The following is a 15,070-nucleotide window of genomic DNA, read 5'->3' as shown; positions in this document are numbered from 1 at the left end:
ATTTGCGAATGATTGGGGTGTGTCATCATCAAATGATACCTTTTGTTTAGCTTTTATGCGAGAGGTCTTTATAAATGTATTACCATTGCTGCACGCACGAGAAGTATCTGGCGACTTGAGATAAAGGTCAAACTCGTTTTCGCTGACTTTATCAGTACTGAAACCAAACTGGCAGAGTCGATACTCTGCATCAGCTAAACGCTGAGTGAGATCATCGTTGCTGGGATTATTTTATTTGGAATTCGGATGGGTGCTGATATCATTTTGAATTCTGATCTGCACTGGGTGAGATGTTTGACATGTTCAACAGATATTAATTTGTTGATGGTTGAGTGGTAAAATGATGATGGATGCATCATAGTCTCAATAAATGAAATCAAACCCTACTTACCGCACATTACTCGCATGAGCAACAGTTTGTCTATGCCTTTAGTATCGTTCATCTCAGCAACACCGCTGATATCACCAAAGATAGCACGCTGCTAATCAAGTATTGGGGCGAAATGATGACTAAGATTATCTAGACACAATGCTTCCTCTTAATACCTGATCTGCGCCTGCGATTAGCAATCGATTGGAGAAAAGAACAGCTCGAGAGATGGTGAATGTAGAGTAAGTGTAGGATAAATGTATTTGAAATAACATACACTTCCTCAGTAGCTAACCCGCCAACTTCAGCCTACATTCGATTGTTGTCTTTTGCCTCTCTTCTCGGTGTGTGTCGATATCTTCCAGCCCGTCCAACAAGTCAAAGTCCAAATCTGTGTAGGATTTGCTAAATGATCCTCTCGCAAACTCCATAATCTCATTGTCGTCTGGGACTAATCCTTTTGATCTCGCTCTGCGGAGGAAGGCCTGTACGACGTGTCTGCCTGTGTGGTAGCCAGCAACGAGAACGACTCTCGATGAATCGCTCTTTTTCAAGGACTGTAGCAGAGTTTCTATTAGACTCGCATGAGAAAAGGAGTCCCAGATAACATCAGCTGCGAGTATGACATCAAATCCATCTTTTGTCTTGCTCAGCGACCTCAAGTCATCGACATCCTTCCCCCAGCAATGAGGCAGTACTTTGCAAACACCGTTTTTGTTGTTATCTTGTACATTTTTGCGTAGATTGGATATAAGATTTGGATCGTCGTAGTCAGTGACTAGGACAAAGGATGCAGGTCGATGTATACATCCTGCTACTATCCCTGATAAGCCAGTACCTGCACCGACCTCTAATACTACCTTGTTGTCTATGCTGATTTCACCGTTCAGCAAGCGATCCGCTGTGTGTAAACCACCTTTCCACTGTCGATGCGCAAATATCTTCTCATGCTCAGGTCGTGGTATAGTTATCTTTATACTGAGCTCATCAGATATCGGGTAATCGAATTCGACGCCTGGTTCTCCGATGGAAGACTACTGATGTTTGTGAGTGTGCGTAGATAATAAATTTACCACACGCGACACGCACAGGAACTAGCTTTGAGTGTTGAGAAATCCTAAAGTCATCCAATAGCATCTTTTGGTATGAGTCGAAACGAGCAGAGAGGAGTACAAGAAATCGATCCAAATAAAATTACAACAGGCAGCGTCTAGTAGTGTCTAGTTGAACATAATATAGCATAGCAGAGCATTTCAATTCTCACCACTTGATAGCACCTTATAGCATGCTGTTCAGCTTTGAGCCGAGAAAGATCATCCCGACAAGGAAACCGATCATGACAGCGTCATTAAGAGAGAATCTGCTACCGCCTTTTCCCGAGGCTGGTGTTGATTTTGGAACTGGCCTGGGAATGTGCCGGTCAATTGCATCATCAGGCTTTATCGCAGCAGCTTTGCTATCTTCCAACCAGCGTATTTTCTCTTTGAGCAAGGATAATTCAGCTTTGGTTGGATCAAGCAATTCTTTCTCGAGCGTGCGCGTGCGCTGTTCCGCACAATTGCTCACGTCTCTCCTGAGTAGAGTTATCGCAGTTTTGATGTTATCCAGCTCGCTATTGAGGGTTGTGAGGTTGGGTGCGATATGCTGCTGGCTACTCTTAAGCAATTCCACGTCTCGTTCAAGTTGTGCCACTCTGGCTTCGACGGTGGGTGGGAATACCAAGCTATCGTCTGTCGTGGTTGGTGGTGGCATCAACACGAAATCGTCATTCATATCATTTTCATCACTTTCATCGCTTCCACTCTTTTTGCCAGCTGCTGATTCTGGGGCGACGATAGCCATGTCGACAATACCATCTGCATGCATACGGTGGGGTATCATTGCATCATTTTCAGAGTCACTGTGCTCGAATAAGATGAAATTTCGCGTAAATATAAACATTCTTACTCCTTGACAGCCTTGCGAACGCCTATTGACATTGGGCTAATGGATGAGTGTGGAAGAGGTCGGAGTGAATGGCATTGGCGGGTTTGTGAGAGTTGCAAAAGAATAACAGGCGATCTGCAAGTAGAAGTCGAATACAATTAAGCCTCTAGTACGAGAAATCACAAAATGACGTCATATGAAGGATTAGAGGAAATAAGGGAGATTCGAAATAGATGAATAAATGAATAGTACATGGAATGTAGGCTATTTAGAAGCACACAAAATCCGACAAGCCGTTTCAATTAGACAGACCAGAACCCCAACCGGCAGTGAGGTAGTGAGAGGGGTGGGTGTCCTTAACTGCGGTATTCTTGAGCGCGACGCCAGAGAGAGCGACGAGGCCGAGGCCACCGAAAGCGAGATCCTTGATAGAGTTTGAGTTTGAGTTTGAGGTGGGTTGTGGAGTAGGTGCTTTTCCACCGCGAGCCAAATCCTCAAACCAGTTATTAGTGACATTGCGCTGATCAATTACTTGCTGCTTTGTTGGTGGTGCGTCCGCCTTAGTGAATGGGTGTGTTGGCTGTGTCTGCTGCTGTGATGGGATCAGGTTAGTGTAGAGTGGATTTTGGCGTGGATCATCCCAAGTGACGTGCGCAGGGGTTTGATGAGTGCTGTTGAGTGTAAGAATACATCGTCTATTAGCCCACCACCCACTCCACGTAGAAGAATGCTTGCTGGTTTCTATCGTATTCTTTGATCCTGGGGAATGTCAGCCTAAGCACAACAAACAATCCACTCTCACCATCCAATTGGCAGCGGTGGTTCTTCGTATGACATTCTGGTCGATGTCGATGATGACGATGATGTCGATGGTTGAATATCAACAGCCACGACGTAATACAAAGTAATGCCGCTGACTAAGAAACAAATATTAGCGTCATCTGCGTTTGTTATTCCGGGTGAGTGGGGCGTGTCTTTTACTCCACCTCTCACTCTCCACAGCTAGCCTTGTTTTAGGCGTATACCTCCGCGAACGGCAGCAGGATGTACATCCAGATATAGCGCAAACCACACAGAGAGAACCCATACAAAACACTCAAGATCTTCACAACCACATGCAATCCAAGCAATTCCAGCAATCCTACCATTCCCAACTGAAATCACTCAAACAAGAGCATTTCTTCCTCGACAATCAACTCAACAGGCTTGAAGAGAAAATAAAGAATACTGAACAACGTATGCATGTGTAGTTAGTTTGTGATGTGTATATTGTGTTATTTTGTAATGTCTCAGGTTATAACAGTAGGCTTCTCTCTTCCAGTGAACTCTTGCAACTTAGACAATTGCAAAGCAACCTCGATAAGTGGCTTCAACCCAACTTGCGCATCTTGCTGATATTCACCCTTCTCCGTCGAGTACTTCTCCACATACAGTCTGATAGTCGCTCCAGCCGATCCAGTGCCAGACAATCTAACGACGATTCTTGATCCATCGCTAAAGACAACGTAAAGACCTTGGTTCTTGGATACTGAGCCGTCGATTGGGTCAGTGTAGGAGAAATTACCTGTTTCTTTAACGGTGAATCTAGTGTCTGATGTTGTCGCCTTCAATTGAGCACCTTGGATGGATGCGAACGAGTTTTGCAAATGATCAATCATCTTACCCGCACCATTCGAGTCAACCTCCTCGTAATCATATCTTGAGAAGAAGTTACGACCGTACTTGGTATAGTGAGCTTGGAGGATATCCTTAATGTTCCAGCCCTTGTGTGATTCGTTGGCAGCAGCGATGATGTTGAGCCATGCTACAATCGCCCAAAGGCCATCCTTCTCTCTAATGTGGTCGGAACCCGTACCAAATGACTCCTCACCGCAGATGGACAGTCTGTCAGCGTCCATGAGGTTACCGAAGAATTTCCAGCCAGTTGGGACTTCGAATCCTTCAACACCCTTAGCCTTAGCGACTCTATCAATGGCACCAGAAGTTGGCATCGATCTCGCTAACCCCTTCAAACCACCTTTGAAGTATGGAATGACGTGTGCCCAGTCGGCGATGATTGCAACAGAATCTGAAGGAGTGACGAAAACACCCTTACCGATAATCATGTTTCTGTCACCGTCACCGTCAGAGGCAGCACCGAAAGTGACTTGATCCTTCTCAACGCGCTCAACGAGATCGTGCGCGTAGGTGAGGTTAGGATCTGGGTGGAGACCGCCAAAGTCTGGTAGTGGGGTTGCATTTTGCACGCTATCCTTGGAGAGGCCGAGTTCACCGAGGAAAAGAGCCTGACCGTAGCTGCCAGTAACGCCAGACAAGCCATCAAAGAGGAATTTGAAGGAAGGATTCTCATTAAGGAATTTCTTGATGAGAGCAAAGTCGAAAATGCTCTTGAGTAATTCAACGTAGTCAGATACAGAGTCAACGACGTCAACTTGCAAGTTACCGTGTTTGTAGCTGCCAATCTTGCTCAAATCGAGGTCAGGCAATTGAGCGATTGAGTAAGTGGACATGGTCTTTGTGATGTTGAATATGTCATTGGTGACAGATTCTGGAGCAGGACCGCCATTTGCGACGTTGAACTTGATACCAAAGTCGTTATCTGGACCACCTGGGTTGTGTGATGCCGTCATGAGAATACCGCCGTCAGCCTTATACTTTCTGATCAAGTTGGAGGCAGCAGGGGTGGAGAGGATAGCATTCTGGCCAACGATGACCTTGTTAACGCCAGCAGCTGCACACAGCTTGAGTACTTTCTGTGCACACTCAATGCCGTAGTAGCGGCCATCACCGCCGAGAACGAGAGTAGAGCCTTTGGCGGATGGCGCTTTCATGGCTTGCAGCGTGGCCCATACAAAGTTTTCAGTGTAGTGGTCTTGCTGGAACACTTTAACGCTGAAACGTGTGAGGTGGTGAGACGTGTTAGTAGAAGCTACTCACCGCTTTCTCAGACCAGAAGTACCTGGCTTCTGATCTTGAAATGCTTTTGTTTGGACAGATTCAACGGACATGCTCGATGTTGGTGTAAGAGGGAGCGTGTTGGTGTGTCTGAATTTTATAATTTTATATTTTACGCGGAAAAAAGAATATTAAATAGAAAGACATTCAAGGAATTTGTATCTACATATAATAATTCTACTCTCACTACCATTCATACACGTCGTATTCCTGCACGCTCGAGCACCTCTGAGTTCGGACGTTCGCAGCGACCATGTTCGCAGCACTGCATCTTCACCTACAATGCATAGGTGGGCATCACTAGCACCACCCACCACTGTGAATGGCAGCTTCACCACGTTTCCGTTTTTATTTCCGCGGAGTGACGACATAAACATCTTTCTCCGAATATCGTACAGAAACAGTTGGCTGAACATTGTAGATATAATGAACACACTCCCTTCACCTAGCCTCCAGAGTCGGTTTACTGATTTGCTGAATACGTGCACCGGCCTTGCTGGCTCAGCACGCCCCCGCCAGTCATGCAAGTGCAATTCCCCGTTGCGTAAGCCACAGATAGTCTCATTCGGTGAGAGTGCAGCGACGGAGATGACATCTGATTTGTACCTGATCCTCTGTGCACGCTGAGTACTCCTGTCAATCCTATTCAACGTCTTCCCAACTGCGAGCAAATACCGCTGGCCATCCCAAGCGCAGTCCATGTAGTCTGGATTGGGAATGCTAGCTATATGTACGAGTGACTGTGCATCAAAGTTGCTGTGGGTGTTTTCAGTGTGAGTGAGTGTGTCTTACACCAACAAACGTACGTCTCGAACAGATTAGTTACGTTAGAAGCGACTTTGATAATGCTATTGGGGTTGTAGAGATTGTGTGAGTGTGTGTGAGTGTACAGGCACTCCCACTTACCCAACTCGATGTGATTGCGATTCTCCAATTCCACCGCGGAATTCTCCACCGGCAACAGCTACAGCACCTCCACCTCCCACCACACCCACCACACAACCTGGACTCGACTCAAGTATAAACCTGCGCTGATCACTCTCAAGATCCACTAACTGCACCTGTGAATTCATCTGCGAAGTGGCCACTACTACCTTGCCATTGCCCAATTGCTGATTTTACGATAAGATGTGCGTGATCGGCCAAGTCGCTTAACTCACAGCAATTGCGCGAATCGGGTAAAAGTGGTGGTACTTTCGTGCAGTAGCAGTACGCAGTAGCTTGGTTGTCTGATTGTTTTTTAAATCAAGTATGTCTGTGTAGCGGAGGTGGAGTGGGCGGTGAATGTGGATGTTGTGATTTGGTGTGATTGGGGTATTCGTTGAAGCAATCGTTTTCGTTGTAGTGCTAGTACTCTTATTCTTCATCGACAATGGATAGTACTTGCTCCTCTCTTCATCCCACCACAACCCAGGCAACTCTCCGATGAATGGCATAAGAAGGCTTCATTACTAGTTAAATTACAGTTTAAAAAGAGTGTTAGTGTATTACAGTTGACTAAGTTAAAACAAGTGTTGAATAAAATATCTGTCTTTCTATTATGCCTTGTCTTCTTTTGAAAGTTTTCTTGATTGATTGATTGATTGATTATTATATCCGTGTATCCAATGTCTTTTTCTTTTGCTTGATCCGAGTTGAAATTTTATTGATCCAATGCTATTTTTTGTGCTTTTTGCTTCTTGCTTTTTGCGTGTACGTGTAAAGCTACGCCTGCGTCAGCTTCTGATACTGTTGATTATACATTTGATGGTAGTCTGAGTGCAGAGGTGGAGGTGATTCTGGCGTGTGTTGTGATGCCTGATTTCTTTGTGCTAATGCGTGTGCTGTTGCTTGTGCTGTGGTTTCTGCTGCTGCTGCTGCTGCTCCTGCGTCTGCTCCCGCTCCCGCTCCCAAATCTTCCTGTGTCTTAGCATCTGCATGCAATTGCTGTGCTGAATATGTTGCATTTGATGCACTTGCGCTCTTCTTGCGAGAATGTCCTCCTGACATGGGTGCAGGCACAAGTATTCTCCTCCTAGCGTTAATGAACCAGTTAGATGTTTGTGTCAGTGTCAATCCCGTCACTGAGCATAACATTTTCTTCTCATCCTCCGTTGGATAAGGATATCCAGCGTGTTCCATTAACCACTTCCTCAGTGTCTCAGTAACCTGTTTCGGCAGTTTCCCTCTTTTCCTTGGCTGGTCTGACTTGGTTGGTGAAGATGCTTTTGCAACACACTGACTTTGACTTTGACTATGACGCAGACCGACGCTCATCGTGTTCGACTCTGGGATGCTTATTGGTGACTGCTGCATCGCTTTCAAGAACGGGTCGTGTACTTCTGACACGGGTGACGTGAGCACGTTGGGCGACTCAGCGTACGATGAAGTAGAGCTTGCCGAGAAGGACGATGATGTTGAGGACCTCCTGTCCGCCTCACTCAAATCACCCACCTCCTCCGCGTCGTTGAGGAGATACCAGCTGTTGTTGTATGCGCGTGGTGTAGTGGCTTGCGTGGGCAATGGTGTAGTTGCCGTTGTCGTAGGCATCCACCAATTAGGATACGCAAAGTTAAGACTCGCCGTGCTGTCGTGATTCGGGTAGAAATACGAGCTGAAGCCGTAGTCAATGTCATTCTCCTTGTTGTTGTAATCGAGCCCGAGAGCGTTGACGCCAGCGTTGACACCGACACTACCCTCATCAACCACCTTCCTCTTCTTCATGTTGATAGCTTGAACGGGGGAATTGTCCTGCGTAACCGGACCCGCTAGACTCATGGGCGAGGAATCCAAATAGCCCATTGAATAGTCATGCAGATTGCTCTCTGCGCCATCCAGACGCAATCGCTTCACCGAAGGCTGGCTCGAGTCGGGGGAAGGCGGGAATGTGTAGTTTGGGAGCTGCGCAGGTGTAAGAATGTACATTCGCGCCTGCCAGCCAGTTAACTCACACCAATGGAATGAAGAGGCGAATGGGAAGGCGTGGTCGATGGAGACAGTGGTGCGTTAAAGTTGAATGACTCCATTGCGTGTCTGTGTGGTTTGTGTGTTGTGTGTTTTCTCGCTGTCGACTCTCAAGAAGACATTCCGCTCCCAGCTTTTATCAATTTCACTTTCTGTGCCTGGAATGTACCGGCGTATCGCTGTCATCAATTTTTAATTCGAACATCCTTGCCCGGTGGAAGGTATGCATGGTCATTGATATCGTATTTGATATGGTATTTGGCATTATTCTAAATTCAGCCATTTCACTCTGTTATTTCCCCGTCTCCCCTTCCTCCTCTCTGCGCCTCTCCACAACCTTAATTTGGCGAGCGGTTTAAAATTACTACCGATGATCTCATCTTAATTTAATCGCGGGCAACTGTGGCATGTAAATTATTTTTTTAATTATTTTTATTTTATATTCTACACGTTAGCAATCCATTCATGTATAGCCCTCCACCGACTAATGCATCCCCATTCCTCTCTAGCGTCGTGACCGAGCTGGCGAATTGCCCATCACTTTGTATTACCGAGTGTATTGAATCCTTCTTATTCCCTTTGAGTAATCTCCTTTGCGCAACTTCCCCTTCCCCGCGTGTTTCTTCCATTTCCTCCTGTTCCTTGTCGACCTCTATAGCCACTACCCAGCTCATTGGATCCTCCGTCTTTCCCTTGCTGCGTACATATCTTGCCAGCGTCGGGTAGTGAGGATGGCCACTTGCCAGCACCACTCCACCTTCCTTATCGTAACTGAGATTATCTACATGGAAGCTGCAGTACCATGCACGTTAGCCGGTGTTGCGCGCGTAACTGAGAAGACGCCGACGTCATCCTCTACTCATCTGCTCGTCTACTCACGGGAGGTGTATCGATCGGAGGTACTCGAGCGCGTCGGTCTGTATGTCACGTCTGTAGAGCAGCACCTGGTTCGTCGTCGTAGACCCTACTGCCAACTTATCGTCGAACGCTACAACTCCATTCGCGTATGCAATGTGCTTAGCTGCACGCTGCACGTCCACTGTACCGTCACCCTCTGCGAACCGCACCAAATTCACCTCTCCGAGCGGCAAGCGCAGGAATGTTTCGAGCATATTGACCACCTTGCCCGCAACAGTCCTGCCTCGCAGCCCGAAGCGGTGATCGTTGGAGACGTAGAACGAGGTATCGTCGATCGCTGCGATGGAGCTGAGGTGCGTGAGTGGTGAGTGCACCGTGCCGTCTGCTGTCTCACTCACTTGGGCGTACTAATGAGAGGGTGGGCGATGCTCGCCACGCGGTGTGCGCGCGCAAGGTCGTAGTCTACGTCAAGCACCTCCACGCGCGATTCTTCCAGGGCGTGGTTAACGACAAAGACGCGCGCACTGTTCACCGGACTGACGCCAATACCTAGCGGGTGCAAATCGAAATCGGCGTCGTCGTCAATCGTTATCGGCATCACTGTCACATCCACTCGCCCATCGAGGTCCTTGTACGGGGCTACCAGTTGCAGTGTGCCGGGTGTGACTATATCGTCAAACACCCCCAGCACCGTGTTGTACGCGAATCTATCATCACATCCTGCCAGCATCGGCGAATACCCCGTGTGCTCGTCTTGTACTTGCCTGATGGTTGCTACATCCTCGCAGTGCTGCAGTCCCACCGCTCGCACTATCTGACATCCCCCACTGACATCCTCACCCCCATAGCGCGCATAGAGATATGGCAGCTGGGGCTTGACGAATATGGAGAAAAATTGAGATGAATATGTTATTAGCTGTGGCAGGAGCACCGTCGCGAGCACGATGAGAATTACGTTCTTGAGCATCTCGCGGTATCTGTTAAAGAATATTATTTATTCAACGTGCGGGCTTACAAAATACTAAATCATTTCATCTTATTCATCACTTTATTGAAACGCGTCTTCAACGTACTCGTACCCTTCTTGTCGTGCTTTGCCTCGAGCGATTTGGATAGGGTGTCGGATGTTTGTGGGGGGGTTGGTGGTATATTGTGATGAGTGTTCGCGCGGGGGAACGACTGCGATATGCTCAGTGAATGGCTCTGTGGTATGTTCGTAGGCACACTCTTGGGCACACTCGCTGGCACATTACCATCTTTGTACGACGAGCTGGTTGAAAAATCTGGACTGTCCCTTCCTGTCTCCGTCTCTGTCTCTGTCTCTGTCTCCGTCTCTGCTGTCTGCTTCTTGTCTGCCCTCTCCGCCTTCTCCGCCTCTGCTGAAACGACATCTTTGAAATCCAATTCAACGCTATCTTCCACAGGATGTTCTCCATACGAGTAGTTGAGCAGCTGTCTCCGCCGGTCAGCACTGTTACTTCCGCCAATCGTCTGCATTATCGTAGTGAAATCCCACTTGAAGCTGTCTGAGCGCGTCATATTCGGTGAATTGTTCTGCTTAGCCTCGATCCTCTCTGTTAGCGGTGCGAGGCCGTTGAGAATGGTGGTGACGAGGTAGTTTGGTTTCTTCGCCTTGCTGTTGAACCACGGACTAGCCAGTAGCTCCGTCGCTGTCGGTCGCTGGTTGGGGTCTTTGCGCAGACACCAGTCTACCACTCTCTTCATTCCCCCCGAGTAGCTGTATGACTTTGAGTGCAGCTGGTTCTGTTCAAGCGTCGGGGATGCCTCATGGATCGTCTTCATCAGGATAGTCACTGGCGGCAGCTTCGCTTTCGGGGGAGTCCCCAGAGTCATTTCGAGAGCAGTAATACCGAACGACCTGGAATTGTTATTGTACTGTGTTAGATTGTGTTCATTTCATTCAAAACACCCCACGCTCACCATATATCAGCTTTTGCATCGTAACGCTTCCTCTCGACCACCTCAGGGGCCATCCAGCAGGGCGTGCCAACAAACGACTGTCTTCTGCCGAGATAGCCTTGCGAGGGGATGCTTGAGGCGTGATGCGGTTTGTTTGAATTATCGTGTTCATTCAAGTTAGAAGCGACGCCAAGATCGCCTACGAGCACGGTGCCATCCTCGTCGACGAGGAGATTGCCCGCCTTGAAATCGCGGTGGACGAAGCCGTTCGAGTGGAGATACTGCAGACCGAGCAGGGCCTGTTTGAGGATAGTGGCGATGACGACCTCGTCGAAGCCATGCGGGTAAGCGTCGCGTAGGATCGACTGCACCGAGCCAGCCTTCATCAGTCTCGTGGCTATGTGCAGGCGGGGACCATCCATCCACATACCGCGCACTCTGAGCACCTGCGAGTGCTTGGACAGCGACAGCAGCTGCAGCTCCCTCCTCAACAGCTCGAGCGTGTGTCGGTTGAAATTATCCACATCTATCACCTTCACGGCACACATGGCTCGCGGGCGATCACCCTTACCGTGGAATCTGGCGGCGTGGACAACGGAACTCGCACCGTAGCCTATCGCATTGAGCATCGTATAGTCCCCCGCTTCGTTGCTGATGGCTTGTTAGAATTTTATGTACTGCCACTGCGGCCACTGCGAGAAGACCAAGACTCACCTGAATAGCTGCCATGGATCACTCTCAGCACCGATGAAATGCGTGTCAGTGTCGTCTTTCTCGTCTTTTTTCCCATTCTTCAAACTGGCCATCGAGGCTGGTGAGCAACGATTGCGTGCGTTGTGCGGCGTGCGTCGTCCGTTGGCTAATGGGTGTGCTGGGTGGGAGCACTACGGCGCGGATGAAAATTAAACTTTATCTTTATCTTTGTCGTGGCGTGCACGTGTATGCGTGTGTCTTCATTATACATCCTTGTCCACTCCCGCCCTTCCTCGGACTCTTTCTTGTGCACCGCCCGTGCCTTAATGTCGCTGGCGTACGCGCTGACAACCCGGTGCATGTCGCGCAAGTATCTCTCACGCAGCCGGCTGTGTCCTCGGCTCGGTCGTCGGCTCTGTTGGATTATATCATCATCACATAATCTGTGGATCCTTTTCGCTGATGATATTGTGTGATGTGATCTGCAGGCTACTAAGCGATATATTGAATGTGAAATTGAATGTGATTTTGTAGAGTTATCGAGTGCGGAGATGCTGGAAATGCTGCTAAATGTACATGTATTTCTATCTTAACATTTACAACACCAGACACTCCAACTAACAGCTATTTCTCCGCAAATTTCTCTGCTTCCGCCTTGTACTCGCGTGCACTCTGCAGCATATCTGCCTCGTCGTAGCCATAATCCACGTCTGTAGTGCCGCTATTTTCGTCTTACTGCGCAGCGTATTCACAATCATACTCCTGGCTGCGGAGATTGTCGAGGTATTTCACGTAGTATGAGTGGGTACGATGGTGTGTGTGTTTGCTGTCCAAATGAACTGCCGCTCTCAAGCTGACGGCGCGGGCCGCAACGACAAAGACGAGTACTGTGTTCAACTGCATTTCTATCCAGGTTGCCCTATTAGAAGCCACTGAATTCCTTATAAATATCCCGTAGGATGTGATTGTGGCTGATAATTTGGCTGCTATTTGCCGCCATTTGCCGCTATTTCCAGACATTTCAAGCGGTTAGAAGCTATTTGGAGATGCTGTGAGCCGAGAGCTGTGCTGCCTGGACAGCCCGCCAAATTATATCTCCCATTTCCCATGTCCAATTCCATGTCCATCTCCACCGTCTTCTCCTTCCTCCCACCAACACCTCGATGAGATTTATTACGGGGGATTCCAACGGGCTGCTGAAGAGTGTGCGAGTGCACGCAGCGGAAGGCGACACAGGCGACACAGGCGACACAGAAATTACTGCTTCGCTGCTCACATCCGACGGTGTAGAAGCGCAAAGGAAGATTACGCAGCTGCAGTACACGCCAGCGACGCGCAAGCTGCTGGCGGCACGTTCCGACGGAGCCCTACAGCAGTACACGCTGTCCGGCAATGGTGAGGCGCTCGCACTGGATGCCGAGTGGACGGACAGCCGGAGCGCGGAGCGCAGCATAGGCGTGGGCGTGGGCAGCGCGGGTGGCACCCAAGTGAATATGAGCGTGACGAGCAGCGGCCATCTCTGCTACACCAGCCCACCTGCACACTCACCCCGCTTCTTCAGCCTCCCTCCGCGCCTCACTTGCATGCGCACCTCCCCCTCTGGACGCTTTATGGCGGTGGGCGGTGTAGAGCAAGAGCCGTCGGTGTGGGATGTGCAGCGGGTGTGTGAGATGAGCGAGGATCACCCTACTGCTTATGCACCCCGCATCCCTCAAGGCAAGACTAAACTGGAAAGGCGCAAGGAGAAGCTGGCGTTGCACGACGGAGAGCTCTGGCGCGCGCGTAATGTCCCTAACGATAACCTCAACCTTCGCTCCCCCGTGCATGTCACCGCCCTCGAGTGGCTCGACGATAACACTCTCCTCACCGGCAGCGCGAGTGGGAGTGTGCGTCTATATAGCTGGCGTGAGCAGAGTGAGCAGGGTGAGCACACAGGCACAAAAGGAAAAGTAGGCACAAAGTCGAACAACTCAAATAGACCGCTGCGCTCAACAGACACGCTCACTGCTAGCCCCATCAGATGTCTGGCGAGAGGGGCTCACGGGAATGTTTTCGTCGCGGACAGTAATTGTGCTCTTATGAACGTAGATACTGCCTCGATGCACCTCCGTAATGCTTACAGGGGCCTCGGCGCGGCGGTGGGCTGTGTCGCTACCACTTCTAATCCCCTCATATCACTTAGTGGTGCGATTGACGGGTTCGTACGCGTTCATTCGACTGTCACGCCAGGAACACACTCCAAGGCTGCCATACTCGCCTCGGCTTTCGTTAAGTCTACCCCTATGGCAATAGTGTGGGATGGGGAGGAGCAGGGTCAGGAGGTGAAGGAGAAAGAACACGTTAGGGAAACAAAATCAGGCAAACACAGCAAAGATGGTAAGAAAAGAGCAGACAGAGATGACCAGGAAAGCGACAGCGAAGGTGAGCTGGATGACGTGCTCAGGGACATGGAAACAGTCACGGGGGAGGATATGAAAGTAAAGCGCAAAGCTGAAGGAAGGAGGACAAAGAAGAAGCGTGTTTAGAAGCAACAACTTAACTTATTGACCTAATTTATAAGTCATAGACATAGAACTACACATGGTGCACCCTTCTAATAGCATCCCAGCCAGCTTTCTTATACCTCAAAGCCTGCTCAGCGGATTTGATGTAATCGACAGAGTGCTCATTCCCCGTAACACCTCTACCGACAATAATGACGTCAGTACCAGCGTCGACGACCTCATCGGGCGTTCTATATTGCTGACCCATTCCATCGCCCTTAACATCCAACCCGACGCCTGGGGTGAGGATGAGGAAACCTTCGTCGAGCGTGCCGAGTCTCTGCTGGGCGATAAAGCCGATAACGAAGTCGCTGTGTCGCCTGGCCATGTCGAGGGTAGCTTGGGTGTAGGAGGAGTCAGCGAGAGAGCCAGCGGAGGACATCTGAGCGAGAAGGAGAAGACCTCTGTTGAGTGGAAGGCCAACCTTCTTAAGACCATGAACGATGCCGTCACCGGGAAGAGCGTGTGCGTTTGTGAGGTGTGACCAAGACGCAATTTTATGGGCGCCTGAGGAGTACTGCAAGGAGACGGTGTTTCCTGGGTGATGGATGAGTGAATGGACTGCTGAGCACTGTCGACACACCGATATCGGCGAATTTCCTATCTTCAAAGATGAGAAAATCGTGTTTGCGGGAGAGAGAAGAGAGAGAGTGCACGAGATTGATATCAAAATCACAGATGATGTCAATATGCGTTTTAATCATGCAGACGTGCGGACCAACAGCATCGACGAGCTGGAGGAGAGTGTCCGAGTGGGTGAAGTCGACTGATACGCAGAGATTAGATTGTTTGCGATTTATTATCTCAAGTAGCTGATTGGCTAGCGGAGAAGACGCAGATCTCTCAAAGAAACTCATCTCTC

The 15,070-nt window shown here is 49.1% G+C and overlaps 9 protein-coding genes across 9 annotated transcripts; 2 read left to right on the top strand and 7 right to left on the bottom strand.

The window, feature by feature from the left end:
• Positions 1-660: 660 nt before the first annotated feature.
• Positions 661-2,349, bottom strand: J056_001959 (Putative nicotinamide N-methyltransferase; the record flags this gene model as incomplete). The annotated part of the gene is made up of 4 exons (XM_009271587.1): positions 661-1,404; positions 1,460-1,507; positions 1,694-2,270; positions 2,318-2,349. 4 exons carry the CDS (start codon positions 2,347-2,349, stop codon positions 661-663), a joined length of 1,401 nt encoding a protein of 466 aa, XP_009269862.1.
• A 245-nt stretch (positions 2,350-2,594) lies between these two features.
• On the bottom strand, positions 2,595-3,133 carry J056_001958 (uncharacterized protein; the record flags this gene model as incomplete). The annotated part of the gene is made up of 3 exons (XM_009271586.1): positions 2,595-2,967; positions 3,011-3,055; positions 3,099-3,133. 3 exons carry the CDS (start codon positions 3,131-3,133, stop codon positions 2,595-2,597), a joined length of 453 nt encoding a protein of 150 aa, XP_009269861.1.
• A 70-nt stretch (positions 3,134-3,203) lies between these two features.
• J056_001957 (uncharacterized protein) lies at positions 3,204-3,546 on the top strand (the record flags this gene model as incomplete). The annotated part of the gene is made up of 2 exons (XM_009271585.1): positions 3,204-3,255; positions 3,299-3,546. 2 exons carry the CDS (start codon positions 3,204-3,206, stop codon positions 3,544-3,546), a joined length of 300 nt encoding a protein of 99 aa, XP_009269860.1.
• A 39-nt stretch (positions 3,547-3,585) lies between these two features.
• On the bottom strand, positions 3,586-6,687 carry J056_001956 (putative phosphoglucomutase; the record flags this gene model as incomplete). Its single annotated transcript, XM_009271584.1, has 6 exons — positions 3,586-5,188; positions 5,234-5,305; positions 5,453-6,007; positions 6,058-6,099; positions 6,158-6,363; positions 6,412-6,687. The coding sequence occupies 6 exons, from the start codon at positions 6,685-6,687 to the stop codon at positions 3,586-3,588; spliced, it is 2,754 nt and encodes a 917-aa protein (XP_009269859.1).
• Positions 6,688-6,955: 268 nt separating this feature from the next.
• J056_001955 (Homeobox protein PKNOX1) lies at positions 6,956-8,256 on the bottom strand (the record flags this gene model as incomplete). Its single annotated transcript, XM_009271583.1, has 2 exons — positions 6,956-8,131; positions 8,182-8,256. The coding sequence occupies 2 exons, from the start codon at positions 8,254-8,256 to the stop codon at positions 6,956-6,958; spliced, it is 1,251 nt and encodes a 416-aa protein (XP_009269858.1).
• Positions 8,257-8,631: 375 nt separating this feature from the next.
• Positions 8,632-10,019, bottom strand: J056_001954 (Serum paraoxonase/lactonase 3; the record flags this gene model as incomplete). The annotated part of the gene is made up of 3 exons (XM_009271582.1): positions 8,632-8,986; positions 9,074-9,400; positions 9,451-10,019. 3 exons carry the CDS (start codon positions 10,017-10,019, stop codon positions 8,632-8,634), a joined length of 1,251 nt encoding a protein of 416 aa, XP_009269857.1.
• Positions 10,020-10,078: 59 nt separating this feature from the next.
• On the bottom strand, positions 10,079-11,778 carry J056_001953 (Serine/threonine-protein kinase fray2; the record flags this gene model as incomplete). Its single annotated transcript, XM_009271581.1, has 3 exons — positions 10,079-10,931; positions 10,994-11,623; positions 11,687-11,778. The coding sequence occupies 3 exons, from the start codon at positions 11,776-11,778 to the stop codon at positions 10,079-10,081; spliced, it is 1,575 nt and encodes a 524-aa protein (XP_009269856.1).
• A 1,050-nt stretch (positions 11,779-12,828) lies between these two features.
• Positions 12,829-14,190, top strand: J056_001952 (uncharacterized protein; the record flags this gene model as incomplete). Its single annotated transcript, XM_009271580.1, has 1 exon — positions 12,829-14,190. The coding sequence occupies one exon, from the start codon at positions 12,829-12,831 to the stop codon at positions 14,188-14,190; it is 1,362 nt and encodes a 453-aa protein (XP_009269855.1).
• Positions 14,191-14,239: 49 nt separating this feature from the next.
• On the bottom strand, positions 14,240-15,065 carry J056_001951 (Orotidine 5'-phosphate decarboxylase; the record flags this gene model as incomplete). The annotated part of the gene is made up of 2 exons (XM_009271579.1): positions 14,240-14,745; positions 14,792-15,065. The coding sequence occupies 2 exons, from the start codon at positions 15,063-15,065 to the stop codon at positions 14,240-14,242; spliced, it is 780 nt and encodes a 259-aa protein (XP_009269854.1).
• Between the last annotated feature and the right edge of the window lie 5 nt (positions 15,066-15,070).

Source organism: Wallemia ichthyophaga (assembly GCF_000400465.1).
Source record: "Wallemia ichthyophaga EXF-994 unplaced genomic scaffold scaffold19, whole genome shotgun sequence".
Lineage (NCBI taxonomy): Eukaryota > Fungi > Basidiomycota > Wallemiomycetes > Wallemiales > Wallemiaceae > Wallemia > Wallemia ichthyophaga.
Note: the sequence above shows the minus strand (reverse complement) of the source record. Positions and strands in the feature narration are given on the sequence as shown.